This window comes from Schistocerca cancellata, chromosome 2 (assembly GCF_023864275.1).
Source record: "Schistocerca cancellata isolate TAMUIC-IGC-003103 chromosome 2, iqSchCanc2.1, whole genome shotgun sequence".
Taxonomy (NCBI): domain Eukaryota; kingdom Metazoa; phylum Arthropoda; class Insecta; order Orthoptera; family Acrididae; genus Schistocerca; species Schistocerca cancellata.
The window spans coordinates 165,936,959-165,951,912 of NC_064627.1; the positions used below are offsets into that span (position 1 = coordinate 165,936,959).

Below are 14,954 nucleotides of genomic sequence, written 5' to 3' on the forward strand. Positions count from 1 at the left end.
TAAGGAGGATCAATTCCGTCGTTTGTTTATTTTGTTTGGTATAAATCTCTCAACTGCTACCGATACTATTTCTTTGAATTTACGCCACATCTGTTCTACATTTATATTATTAATTTCGAATGAGTGGAGATTTTCTCTCAGGAAGACGTCAAGTGAATTTTTATCTGATTTTTGGAATAGGTCTATTTTTCGCTTATTTTTCGAGGATTGGGGGATTACAATGTTCAATCTTGCTACGACAGCCCTGTGTTCTCTAATCCCTGAATCGGTTTTGATGCTCGTTATTAACTCAGTATTATTTGTTGCTAAGAGGTCAAGTGTGTTTACACAACCGTTTAATATTCGCGTGGGCTGATGAACTAATTGCTCGAAATATTTTTCAGAGAAAGCATTTAGCACAATTTCGGATGCTATTTTATGCTACCTCCGGAATTAAACATTTATTTTCGCCAACATATCGAGGGAAAATTAAAGTCACCACCAACTATTATCGTATGATTCGGGTACGTGTTTGAAATCAAACACTAGTTTTATTTGAACCTTTCAGCAACTGTATCATCTGAATTGGGAGGTCGGTAAAAGGATCCAATTATTATTTTATTCCGGTTGCCAACAATGACCTCTGCCCATACTAACGCACAGGAAGTATTTACTTCAATTTCGCGACAAGTTAAACTACTTCTCACAGCAACCAACACGCCACCGCCAACCGTGTTTAGCCTATCTTTTCGGAACACCTTTAGGTTCTTCGCAAAAATTTCGGCTGAGCTTACATCCGGCTTTAGCCAGCTTTCAGTGCCTATAACGAGTTGAGAATCAGAGCTTTCTATTAGCGGTTGGAGCTCTGGAACTTTCCCAACACAGCTACGACAATTCACAACTTTTATACCAATGATTCCTGTATCTACGTTCTTCCTGTGTTCAGCCTGCACCCTTTGTGACTGAAGCCCTTCTTGTTTCCCGAGACCCTCTAACCGAAAAAACCGCCCAGTCTACACCACACAGCCCCTGCTACCCGTGTAGTCGCCTCCTGCATATAGTGGACACGTGACCTATTCAGCGGAACCCAAAACCCTGCCATCCTTTGGCGCAAGTCGAGGAATCTGCAGCCTACACGGTCTCAGAACCGTCTGAGCCTCTGATTCAGACCCTCCACTCGGCTCTGTACCAGAGGTTCGCAATCGGACCTGTCGACTGTGCTGCAAATCGTCAGCTCTGCTTTCATCTTGCAAGCAAGACTGGCAGCCTTTACCACTTCTGTTAGCCGCTAGAGACCAGAGAGAATCTCTTCTGATCCAAGGCGACACACATCATTGGTACCGACATGAGACACCCTGTGCTCTTTATGGCATCTGGGACGACCCTTTCCACATCTGGAATGACTCCACCCGGTATGCACACGGAGTGCACATTTTATTTCTTATCCTTCTTGTCAGCCAAGTCCCTAAGGGCCCCATAACGTGCCTAACGTTGGAGCTCCCAACTACCAATAATCCCACCCTCTGTGATTGCCCGGAACTTGCAGGCTGAATGGTTTCCTCTGAAACAGGACAGGTGACAGCATCTGGCTCAGCGACAGTGTCAACCACAGACAGCACCTGGAATCTGTTTGTCAGACAAACCGGGGAGGCCTTATGTACGGGCGCCTGGGAAGTCTTTCGCCACCTGCTTCGCTCTGGTGCGACCCCCCACAGGTGAGGGGTCAACCTCAGTGTGAGCAGTAACTCGGTTAGTCACCGGTGAGGACCAATCGCAGGACTCTGACGCGCTGGACGTCCGTTGGATCACCACAGTCAGCCCACAACAGTGGTGCCCATCCACTGCAGCCTCAAAATGTATAAACAAAGCCATCACAGCCTGAAGCTGAGAGCGAGGTGTCACCAATACTGGTATATCTATTTTATTACTCATTATTGCACCTATTGCAGCGTTACTGCTGTTTCTCTCGCCCCCACATGTAAGACATTTACACTATATATATATATTTTTTTTAATCTGGCTCCTAATAGCATACACTGTATAATTCTAACACATTATTATCTTTCTTAACTCCTCGTGCGACAATGCAAAAGACTTGGTAGATAAGTAGCCACTGTACATGACTGCTGGTAGCAGTGGTCACTAGAATGTACAGTCGTAAGAAGACCAGGTTCTGGACAGATGCGTGGAACTACCGAGAGGAAATACCATCATGTTCAGCGTAGCTCTGGCGCATTGGACTGCATCCGCAGCAGCAAAGAGACAAAACTGACTCTTAAAAATCGGTTAGTTCAAGGATAGCTCCGAGACAGGCACACAGTAGCGTGCATTCCGCTTACGCCAAACCACCGCCATTTGGGACTGCAGTGATGTCAAGCAAGAGCTTTTGGAGGGCAGCGTGGAGGTATGTCATGTTTTCTGCTGCAAGCCGGTTCTGCCTCGGTGTTAATGATGGACGCGTGTTGGTTAAGAAGGTCAACTGTGAGCGTCAAACAAACCTGTCTGGGGGTTAGACATATTGGACCTTAACCTGGAGTAACGATCTGGGGTGCGATTTCGTATGAGGACAGGAGCACAATCGTAGTTATGCTACGCATATTCATAGCCAAATTGCACCTTAACCTGGTGATTCACCTGGCATGCTGCCATTCATGAACAGCATTCCAGGGGATGTTTCCCAACAGGATAACGCTTTCTCAGATACCGCTGTCGTAGCCAAAACTCCTCTAATGGGTGTCAGCAAGTTGCCTTGGCCTGCTTGGTCAGCAGCTCGTCTCCGATCGGGCATCTATTACACATCAACAGACGACAACTGCAGCATCATCCACAACCAGCTTTAACCGTCCTTGTATTGACCGATCAGGTGCAACAGATGGAACTCCATCCCACAAACTGACACCTGGCACTTGTACAAAAAATCCATGAACGTTTGCATGGTTGCATTCAACATTCTGGCCGTTACACTGTCTTTTAACGTACCAGCATTTCACGTTTGCTATGGTTTATCTCTCGCTTACATTAACTTGTGATCTTCCAATATTAATCACTGAAATATGTTGTCTAGAAAAATGTAGTCCTGAAGTTTCATTACTCTACATTAATTATTTTGGTGTTGTGATTCTTTTTCCGTCAGTGTGTGATGCCAAGACTGATCACCTATCCCAGTTTTACAGTACTAGACCCTATGCCTGTATATGTGAATTAATTTTCTGTTTTGTTCTTAAACTGTATTGTCAAGACATATCCCCAATATCCCTGTAAACGAGATCTATGGAGGAATGAAATTGTTACTACTGATACTAGTACTACTATTACTACTACTACTACTACTAAATCACTAATTCCACACTATAGTTTTCTTCAGGCTATTCACTTCTCTTTTTTTAAAAAAAGGTCGCTAACCTGCCCCCCTAAACTACTGTGTTCGTTAACTGTATACTAGATCCCAATGAAACATAAAGCGACAATTTTCACATAAGGGAAGTTCCTAGGTGCTAGCATGTGTTCCAAAACGCAACTCACTTGCAGCTTGAGTACTCAAATGTAGTGCAAAGGGACACAAGCATGGTGACGATCAAGAAAAGACATAGTGTGTGCTCTGATACTGGGAAACAAAATATGATGTTATAGCTGAGTGGCCATATATTTCAGAATTTAATATTAATCTCCCTACAAAAGAGTTGCTAACGCTTTGTCTGAAATAATTTCAAGAACATCTTCGAGCTATTTGCGTTCAAGTCTCGGCTGCTGCAATAAATAAAACTTTATCGTTAATAAAAGTACACAGAATTTTTCACAAACGTTCTAACTAAAGGAATGAAGAAGAACAGTTTATTCGGTTTTGTTTTTACCGATGACGTAACTGTTAGATATTGTGATTAGAGAAACAGCCAAATTTGGAGTTTCAATTATTCATGTTTTTATTCGAAAATGTATCGTAAACATTATGATTGATTTCTCCCTTATGGGCGTGTGGTGATGTCCTACTTCAGTGAGGACACCACTGCAGCATATCATTGTTATCATCATCAGTCGGTTCAATTACTGCGGTGCTGAGCCCTCTCTGAGTCGGCGTGCGACATAGGATCCCTGCAGGTTTTTCCATTTCTGCCTGGCATGAGCTTCCTGTTGTCAATACAGTCCAGCTTTATTACTTAAATATCCGTCCGGTCTTCGGGTCTTGTTTGGTAGATTGGACTCCAATCTAACACTTGTCTAGAACAACTGCCACCTTCCTTCGTGCGAAATGCCCACCCCACTGCCAATTAAAGGTATTCACTCTTTCCATTATGTCACTGACAATGATTTCATTTAATGCCCTTGTCTCAGAGCCACAAGCTATTACTGGCAGTATACATCGCTCAGCAAATGTTTTCTTCACCTCAGCCGAATCTTACGCTTCAAAAATAAAGAGTTCTTCCATACGTTTGGCAGCCTAATTTGTTACGTCTAAATATTTGTGGTTTTAGGTCCCCTTTCATATTTACAAGTTGACCCAGATAGACAAGTTCTGTGAACCTTTGGAAGTACGTCCTCCCAATAGATGTACTCAGATTTCTCTCCGGTGTCCATTCATTCATTATGTTCTTGCATTAGCCATAGTTAATTTTTAGACCAGCTTCAGAGCTGACTATCACAAGTTCGTTAGCAAGTATATGAAGTTCAACTATACTATTAAGAAATAAAGCAGTATCATCAGCAAACCTCAGGTTATTTAATATCTTCCCAGAATTTCGATTCCCTTTGTTTTCCAGTCCAATTTAGATATTGTTTTTTTTTTCTTTTTTGAACTGCTAAAAATAATTTTGGAGATAAAGAGTCATCTTGGTTTACAGTCTTTTTCAATAAGAAATTGATGGCTTTCTTCAACAACACTCACAAACGCTGTGAAGGTTTCGTATATGTACTTATAAATCTTAAATGTACACATGTGCTGCTCATTGTTCTGTTAGATCCTCAAACACGGCTGGGTGACTGATCGAATCGAGCGCATTTTAAAAATCTATAAAGGCAAGGCAAAGAGGTAGATAATGCTCATTTGTTCTACCAATTTGAATCGTGTGGAGTAAGGGTATAATAAATTGTACTAAATATTGCGCGGAACCTAGTTTGTTCAGTGGAATGAGGGAGGTGAAGCTTAGCACTCAGCCTGGTAGCATATAATATCCTTTAGATACTTAAGTGGTATGCTTTTCTCTATAAAATGGATTTTTACGAATGAATAGAGGACTACCGAATTGGTGGTGTCAACATTATACACACAGCTGGAAAAGGACTTCGAAAATAAGTTACAACTATCCGATCAATATAAAATAACCTTTCCAACTGTACGTGAAAAAATAATATCAAATCGAGGTAGACAGACTCAGAAACAAAGTGTAAAAGTTTTGTTTTCGGGACTGCGAGTTGTAAGAAAGTATAACCTATGACACTGTTGAACCAAGACAGCAGGTATGGTAGCTTTAATTATTTTACCCTCTTGTTTATTAAATGGTGCTCGTGGCCTAATTTTCCTAACCAACTATACGATGTCGCACATTGCATAACTTACCAACATATATGCCCCAGAGCATGGCTCCAATTTCATATATGATCTACAATATTATTCCTGTTTTCTACAACCAAAATTCAGTCTAAACGCACGAAAGATTTGAAAAGCTAGCACCTTTTGACAAGTTTTCCATAGTAGAATTAAACAATACCTCCGTCCCTCCTCTCCAGTGAAGGTGTTTAACGTGTTGTATGTGTGACTGAAGGAAAAGAAAATCAATAATATGTTTCATCTGGTGAAACAACTATATAGTAACTATAATAATAATAATAATAATACAATATGTCATAGTAATAATAACAATACACTATCTCCAAACAGGTGCCTGGAGTGCAATGCACAACGTATAAATCATTTTTGTTAGCATTGTCAATCTATACTAGTTTTTCCTTCTTTTTTTATTTACTTCCCTTTCTTCTCTAACTTTGTTAAATATCTACGTTTATTTCTTTCGCTTATTCCTTGAGTGAGTTTATTTGTGTATTAAAATACTGTAATACAGTTTACCTTTTTGCAAATAGCACAGATGCAGGTAACATACCGGCTCCGAGTATTAGCTGTGAGATTCCATTCAGTACACACCGTCCGCCTTGTCATACTCTGCCAATGACATTGCTCGGATGAGGTACAGAGGAGCGCTGGGCCATCACACTGGTCTCTCCACCGTTACCAGTTACCAGACCTGCAGTACGCTCTTTCTCCCACAAATAACTTGTCATCTGCCATCACCAGACAGAATTCACTCCATTCCAGTCCTCCTACGAAGGGACAATCCGTGGAAGAAGGAACTGAACCCGGACCCTCTGCATAGCCGTCAGATACACTGACCAGTTGGTTGCAGAAGTCGATCGTCAGATGACATTAGGGAAGGCAAAATGGTTACATTTAAGAGACTGACCTACTTTAAAGAAATTCTGCATTCCTCAGGAATGTCCTGCATGAATTGCATATTAAACACTGGTTTCAACATTAGTCTACCTAGTACATCACCGCTTGTTATTAATTACCGAGTCATTAGTAGCACATTAATTATCTGCCATGACAAGGTGTGAAAGTGTGAGAGAGCCCTTGTGAGTGTACAAGCACTCACATGCTTGTTAACATTTTATTTAACTTGATTCACAGTATAACATTTATTTTTGTTTGCTAAATTCTATACACTTTCCGTTCTGGCCTAAGCGTGCAGAAGTGTCAGATTTCTTATGTCCAAAACACTGTTACAATATTGGGTTCCCTAATTAGACTTATATCATAACGAAAGCTCTCCAGATCACTGTATTATCTTTTCAACTGTTCAGCATCTGAAATGTAGTTTGTTTCACATCCTCTAATGAAAGACTATTTCTTCTGTTACTGTGGCGAGAATGCTTTACATCCAAAATTATTATTTTTTTCTATTTCACAAGTCTAAAACAGTGCATAGAACATGTAAGCAACCAGTTTATTTGCATTTGTTTTCAACAGTCGTACTACACGAATAATTTCTTTACATTTCTGAAATTTTGCAAAATTAAAGCGGTAACTAAAATAAGCGGAGCTGTAATGTTAGGCGCGTTGTGGGGTGTGGGGGCTTTAGGGTCATAGCTGCCAAGAAGGGAAAGAAAAGCAATGTTCACTCCGTGTTCATGCAGGATGGAATCATTCCAAATGAGGAACGAGTGCCATGAAGAGCACAGGGTGCAGCCAACTGCAGGTGGTTGCTCACGTCGGTACCAATGATGTGTGTCACTTTGGACCAGAAGGGATTCTCTCTGGTTTCGAGCGGCTAACAGAAGCGGTAAAGGCTGACAGCCTTGCTTGCAAGATGAAAGCAGAGCTGATGATTTGCAGCACAGTCGACAGGACCGATTGCGGACTTCTGGTACAGAGTCGAGTGGAGGTTCTGAATCAGAGGCTCAGACGGTTCTGCGACCATGTAGGCTGCAGATTCCTCGACTTGCGCCAAACAGTAGTTGGGTTTAGGGTTCTGCTGAATACATCAGATCTCCACTGTACGCAGCAGGCGACTACATGGGTAGCAGGGGCTGCGTGGCGTGGACTGGGCACCTTTTAGGTTAGAGGGTCTCGGGAAAACACAAGAAGGGCTTCATTCACAAAGGGTGCAGGCCGAACACAGGAAGAACGTAGATACAGGAACCATGGGTATAACAGTTGTAAATTGTCGTAGCTGTGTTGAGAAAGTACCAGAACTCCAAGCACTAATAGAAACCACTGATGCTCAAATCGTTATAAGCACTGAAAGCTGGCTAAAGCCGGATGTAAGCTCAGCCGAAATTTTTGCGACGAACTTAACGGTGTTCCGAAAGATTGGGCTAAACACGATTGGCGGTGGCGTGTTTGTTGTTGTTTGAATTACCTTATCTTGTCGTGAAACTGAAGAATATAGTTCCTGTGAGTTAGTATGGGCAGAGGTCATTGTTGGCAACCGGCATAAAATAGTAATTTGATCCTTTTACCGAGCTCCCAATTCAGATGATACAGTGGCTGAAAGGCTCAAACAAAACTTGAATTTTTTTTCAAACACGAACCCAACTCATACGATTGTAGTTGGTGGTGACTCTAATTTACCCTCGATATGTTGGCGAAAATAAATGTTTAATTCCGGAGGTACGCATAAACCATCCTCCGAAATTGTGCTTAACGCGTTCTATGAAAGTTATCTCGAGCAATTAGGTCATGAGCCCACGCGAATATTAAACGGTTGTGAAGACACACTTGACCTCTTAGCAACAAATAATCCTGAGTTAATAACGAGCATCAAAGACGATACAGGCATTAATGAACACAGAGTTTTCGTAGCGAGATTGAATATTGTAACCCCCAAATCCTCCAAAAATAAACGAAAACTATAACTATTCAAGAAAGCAGATAAAAACTCACTTGACGTCTTCCTGAGAGACAATCTCCACTCCTTCCAAATTAATATGTGTAGACCAGATGTGGCCTGAATTCAGAAAAATAGTATTGGTAGCAATGGAGAGAATTATACCAAATAAATTGACGACGGAGCCGATCCTCCTTGGTACACAAAACGGGTCACAACACAGTTGCAGAAACAACGAAACACACATGCAAAATTTAAACAGACGCAAAATCCGCAAGGTTGGCGATCTTTTAGAGAGGCTCGAAATTTAGCTCGGACTTTATTGCTAAATGCTTATAACAATTTCCACAACGAAACTTTGTCTCGAAACATGGCAGAAAATCCAAAGAGATTCTGGTCGTACTTGAAGTACATTAGCGGCAAGAAACAACTACTCTACCGATGGGGATACTATCGAAGACGCTGCTGCTAAAGCCCATATCATTAACTTCGATATGCAGCAGGATTCTGGGACATATATTGTGTTAGAACATTATGAATTACCTCGAAGAGAACGGTCTATTGACACACAGTCAACATGGGTTCAGATAAACATCGTTCTTGTGAAACGCAACTATACTTTATTCGCATGAAGTGTTGGGTGCTACTGACAAGGGATTTCAAATCGATTCCGTATTCCTGGATTTCCAGAAGGCTTTTGACACTGTACCACACAAGTAGCGTATAGTGAAATTGCGTGCTTGTGAAATATCGTCTGAGTTATGTGACTAGATTTGTGACTTCCTTTCAGAGAGGTCACAGTTCGTAGTAGTTGACGGAAAGTCAGTTAAACATTTCTGGCGTTCCCCAAGGTAGTGTTATAGGCCCTTTGCTGTTCCTTATCTATGTAAACGATATGGGGGTCAATCTGAGCAGGCGTCTTAGTTGTTTGTAGATGACGCTGTCGTTTATCGACTAATAATGTCATTAGAAGATGAAAACAAGTTGCAAAACGATTTAGAAAATATATCTGAATGGTGCGAAAATTGGTAGTTGACCCTAAATAACGAAATGTACGACGTCATCCACATACGTGTTAAAAGGAATCCGTTAAACGTCGGTTACACGATAAATCAGTCAAATATAAAGGCCTTAAATTTAACTAAATACCTAGGAACTACAATTACGAACAACTTAAATTGGAAAGAACACATAGAAAATGTTGTGGGGAAGGCTAACCAAAGACTGCGTTTTATTGGCAGCACACTTAGAAAATGTAACAGACCTACTAAGGAGATTGCCCCCACTACGCTTGTCCGTCCTCTTTTAGAATACTGCTGCTCGTTGTGGGATCCCTACCAGACAGGACTGATTGAGTACATCGAAAAAGTTCAAAGACGGGCGGAATGTTTGTATTATCGTGAAACATGGGAGAGAGTGTCACTGAAATGATACAGGTTTCGGCTGGACATCATTAAAACAAAGGCGTTTTTCGTTGCGACGGGATCTTCTCACGAAATTCCAATCACCAACTTTCTCCTCCGAATGCGACAATATTTTGTTGACACCGACTACATAGGGAGAAACGATCACCACGATAAAATAAGGGAAATCAGAGCTCGTACTAAAAGATATAGGTGTTCGTTCCGCCCGCGCCCTACACGAGATTGGAATAATAGAGAATTGTGAAGGTGGTTCGATGAACCCTCTGCCAGGCACTTAAATGTGATTTACAGAGTATCTATGTAGAGTAAGATGTAATATCCGAGGTCTTGTACAATACGTTATAGTGCAATGTTAGTTTGATGAAGTTTTCCAGGATAGTCTGTCATGTTCAAGTGTTTTCGAATCTGCATAACTACTGCACACTACATCAATTTCACCATTTATTGTATTACATTTTTATTGTTCACTTTCTCTTCCATTATCAAATGAAATGTTCGTGAATGCCTCTTAGTAAATAATCATTTCTTTTGTTTCCGACTGGATAACGTAAGTCTAAATTACGTATATGACCTACTCATCTAATCTTCAGAATTCTGGTGTCCTAACATATTTTAAATTTCCATTCTGCTCTTGTCTGTACCTTTTACCGTCTTCGTCACTATACAAACAAATAGCTTGAAGAAAAACTATCTGACACTCAGGTTTCTATTCGACTGAATATTATTTATGTTTTCCAAGAAATCTTTTATTGATATGGTCAGGATGCACTTAATGTCCTCTTTTGTCTCTATTTCTGCCATCGTGAAGTATTTCGTTGCCTAACTAGCAAAACTTTCCTGCTCATTTACTAATCCTGATACATCATCTTTAGCTGACTTAATTCGAATATACTCACTTACCTTTGTTTTATTTAAGTTCATTTTAAAACCTGTTTTCAGGACAGTAGTCTGGTTAAAGGATCTCTGACAGTGTTACAATGACATTGGTAAACCTTAAACTCTTCATTATTTTCTCATTGAACTCTGCTTTTCGTTTAAAATTTGTCCATAACAAACCTATCAGCATCATGTGTTCAAAAGAATTGGTTCTGAAAGGAAGGGAGCGATAAAAGATCGTATATACTGAAAAAAATTCTGCCACCTCAAGAAACAAACACTTGTGCATTTAATGTGTCACCTCTGGTTTCTACAACATCAACAGATTACAGATACTCAGAAAATCAGGACTTAGCGCCCGAACCCAGGGAATGGCAGTTGTCCAAAACCTGGGAATTGGCCAGGATTGAAGCCTGGGTTGAAGCCTGGGTTGAAGCCTGGGTTGACACCTGGGTTGAAGCCTGGATTGACGCCTGGGTTGAAGCCTGGGTTGAAGCCTGTGTTAAAGCCGGAGCCGAAGCCCTGGTTGCCATTGCTAGGGAACGCTGGGCGCCTGCTTGGTGGTGGTGGAGCGCCCCACTGGCCGCCGAAGTTTGGCCGCAGGGGCTGCTGCTGCTGCTGCTGCTGCTGGGGCGACTGGTTGTCTGCGCCTGACCCGTTGGACGCCTGGTTGTCCGTCGCGTTCACATCAGGCAGGCGCTGAATCTCCTGGGCGGCGCAAGCGGAGACCTGCGGACCAGCAGGCAGTAAATTAGCTGTCGGATAGCTCATGAGGCTCTTTCTGGTTTCTACAGGGGACGATCAAAAAGTAATGTAACACATTATTTTGCTTGGCCAGTTTCGGTTGAAAAAATGCGCTCTTTGTTGTGGAGCATCGTGGAATATTCCCGCTTCAGCAACTGTAGTTTTGTGAAGTTCTGATGGGTGGCAGCGCTACATGTAGCCTTCAAAATGGCGCCTGTAACAGAGTTGCGTTCCAAATACATAGCTGAGTTTCTTCTGGCGGAAAACCATAACATCACAGATATTCAAAGTCGTTTGCAGGATGTCTACGAACACTTGGCAGTGAACGAAAGTATGGCGAGTTGTTGGATGAGGCATCTGTCATCACAGCAGCAAGCTCCATAAACCTGTCAGATCTTCCGTGTTACACAGGTGCGAATCTTCCAGTGTTGAAGTGATCGATGGATCACGATGAAGCACCTCGCTGCACTACATGAGGTCTCTGTCGGTAGTGCTGACACACTCATCAACCAGGTGGGGTACTGAAAGGTATGTGTCCGCTGGTTCCTCGCCACCTAACAGAAGACCATAAGGAGCAACGAAGGACCACCTGAGCGGAGTTGCTTGCGCGTTACGGAGATAATCGTGACAATTTTTTATCGAGCATCGTCATGGGCAATGGAAAATGGTTCAAATGGCTCTGAGCACTATGGGACTTAACTTCTAAAGTCATCAAGGTCATCAGTCCCCTAGAACTTAAAACTACTTAAACCTAACTAACCTAAGGACATCACACACATCCATGCGCAAGGCAGGATTCGAAGCTGCGACCGTAGCGGTCGCGCGGCTCCAGACTGTAGTGCCTAGAACCGCTCGGCCACTTCGTCCGGCCATGGGCAATGGAAAATGGGTTAATCACTTCGAACTGGGAACAAAACGGCAATCCATGGAGCGACAGCACACCACTTCTCCTCCGAAGAAAAAGTTCAAGGCCCCACCCTCGGCCGGTAAAGCTATGGCGACGGTCTTCTGGTACTCTGAAAGGGTTATTGTGTTTGACGTCGTCCCTCATGATGCACGATCAACTCTGAAGTGTACTAAGCTTCCCTCAGGAAATTGAAGAAACGACTTCAGCGTGTTCTTAGACACAAAAAGGAAACAAACGTCTCCTTCCCCACGAGAACACAAGGCTTCGCAAAACTCTGCGCACCCGAGAGGGATTCACAAAACGTAATTGGACTGTTTTTCCTCTTCCACCGTACAGCCCGTATATCGCACCTTCCATTTGTTTCGCTCAACGCAGGATGAACTCCGCAGGAAGAAGTACATGATGACATGTTATTGATGCACCAAGATGTTGGCTCCAACGTCGACCATTAGAGTGGTCCACCAGTAAGATGGCGTAAGGACATAACATTGATTCGAGATTATGGCGATAAAAACCAACTTGTTTTGAGAAAAAATCTGTTGCATTACATATTCAGCGCCCCTCGGATGTTGATATCTTTGGATAATAACGTTTCCTTTTCTACATCCTATAATATGAAATCGATAGGATGAGGAGGTGCTTTGGACGTCGTCGCACTGTTCATGTGAACACGTTGCAAACAAGCCCATTTTCGGTCTATAGGAACGCGACTTGACTGTATGATCATGCACGGACTAACGAAGAATATTTCTGGCCTCTAGGGTGCTAGTCGCGTGGGACTGTTGAGCGCCGATGAATAGTATGGCGGCCACTGGTGCATAGATAGTCATCTGCGCAACGACAACACAGGACTCTGGAGTGAAGTACGATTCATCAGATGACAGCAGTTTCTGTGTACAGTATCAGAATGGGTGGTCCATGTATGGAGGCTACGAGGAGAGTGAATGTTACCAGACTACAGTGGAGATCGGCATCTGGCATGATGGTGTGGGGTACTACGTGGTACACCAGGGGATCATCTCACTTTTGTGTAACATGGATACTAGGCCATACATTTCTGACATGTTACAGCTGTTGGCTGTGCTACAACTTGCAGGTCTCAGTGACATCATGTTTCAACAAGATAACGCAAGACACATGTTACCCCTGTGCTGTGACCTACCTCAATGCGCAGGATATTGCCCTGGCAAGCGCATTCTCCACACCTCCTACCTATTGAAAACATCTGGTCTTGGGTTGCTGAGACATTGGCATGCCACCACTCCCTAGCGACCACTATGGATGAACTCTGGCACAGAGCTGAATCGGCATGGAATCTGCCAAGATCAATTCAAGTCAGGTTAGAGCCATTGTAGGTGCCAGAGGCGGCAACCCTTTGTTCTAAATTTCGTATACTCAGAAAACACCTACAAATTTAATCATGTATTCTTCCTGCTATACTGTGTACAAACAATAAGTAAAATTCCGTGGTTTGCTGTTCTTCACAGTGTCCCAGTTTTAATGTATTTCTGTATGTTAGCAACAGTTTATATAAAGCCACCGCGTGACCACTATGGTCGCAGATTCGAATTCTGCCTCGGGCATGGATGTGTGTAATGTCCTTAGTTAGTTAGGTTTAAGTAGTTTTAAGTTCTAGGGGACTGATGACCTCAGCAGTTAAGTTCCATAGTGCTCAGAGCCATTTGAACCACTTTATATATAGCCCTTTTGCCTTTTTCAGAGTTCGTATCCATGTAATTTTCGTATTTTCCTTCTGCAAGAGGCTCTTCTGCAAGTTTGACATTTATCTGTCCATCATCTCCACCTGCTACACGTACCAATACCTCAGTTTTTTTTATTTATGAGCATATTATAGCGGATAGCTAACACACATTCCATTAGTTTAACCAACCGTTTCAATTCGGATCCAGTTTCAACGGTTATCCTTAAATTATCATCAAGCAGAATAAAGTAGATTTTCTGTCTCTGGCAAGCAACTCCCAGATTGAGATTAACCTTCTTCCCTCACTTTCCACGCAGAAATTAAAGATCGGAGGTGACAATGATCAACCTGTTCTTCAACTTTTCGTTTTTTTGGTCACTGGTATCAACCCATCAGTATTGACGACTCCAGCCTACTTCTTTTAAAGAGAATAAATTATCCTTCTATCACTATACTTGATGCTGTACTGCAGGGCCAGTCACAGCGTGATGAACCGCATACAAGCCGAATTTACAGGCCTCGTGCGGACCGAGGATCAGCCTGACTTGGTTTTGCTCGGACCTTCTCGGGAGTATCTGGTACGGCGCAACATGTCATTTAGTATTGCGGTGTGGCACTTTTCGGTCGGGACAAGTCTTTGAGTTCGGCAGACCCGTTGTGTCAGTCTGTTTCGCCATCGCTATCTGCTTGTGATATCAAGGACGTTCGCAGGTCCAGTGGCTGTTTGCACAAACAGAGACACTCTAGTGTCACAAATATTCAAAAATCAGTGGTAATGGCAGAATAGACCAATGAGACTTCTCAGAAGCTATAACGCAGTCTCATAATCGACGGGAACTGCATATTTGTTATGAAACAACATTCGAACACCATGTTAAAGAATTTAAACATTTAGTTGGCAATGAAAGAGAAAAACAAATACAAGGATCGACAGATGGGATTCATAG

General features: G+C 42.4%; 1 protein-coding gene across 2 annotated transcripts in view; it reads right to left on the reverse strand.

Moving 5' to 3' along the window:
- Nucleotides 1–14,954, reverse strand: part of LOC126161479 (circumsporozoite protein-like) — a 52,424-nt gene that overhangs the window by 25,984 nt on the left and 11,486 nt on the right. The window contains exon 2 of one of the 2 annotated variants that reach the window (XM_049917371.1): nucleotides 11,104–11,383. In XM_049917371.1, coding sequence (XP_049773328.1) covers nucleotides 11,104–11,383 — 280 coding nt within the window. Of the gene's footprint in view, nucleotides 1–11,067; nucleotides 11,384–14,954 lie in introns of both variants that reach the window. The other variant, XM_049917374.1, reaches the window with a different exon arrangement.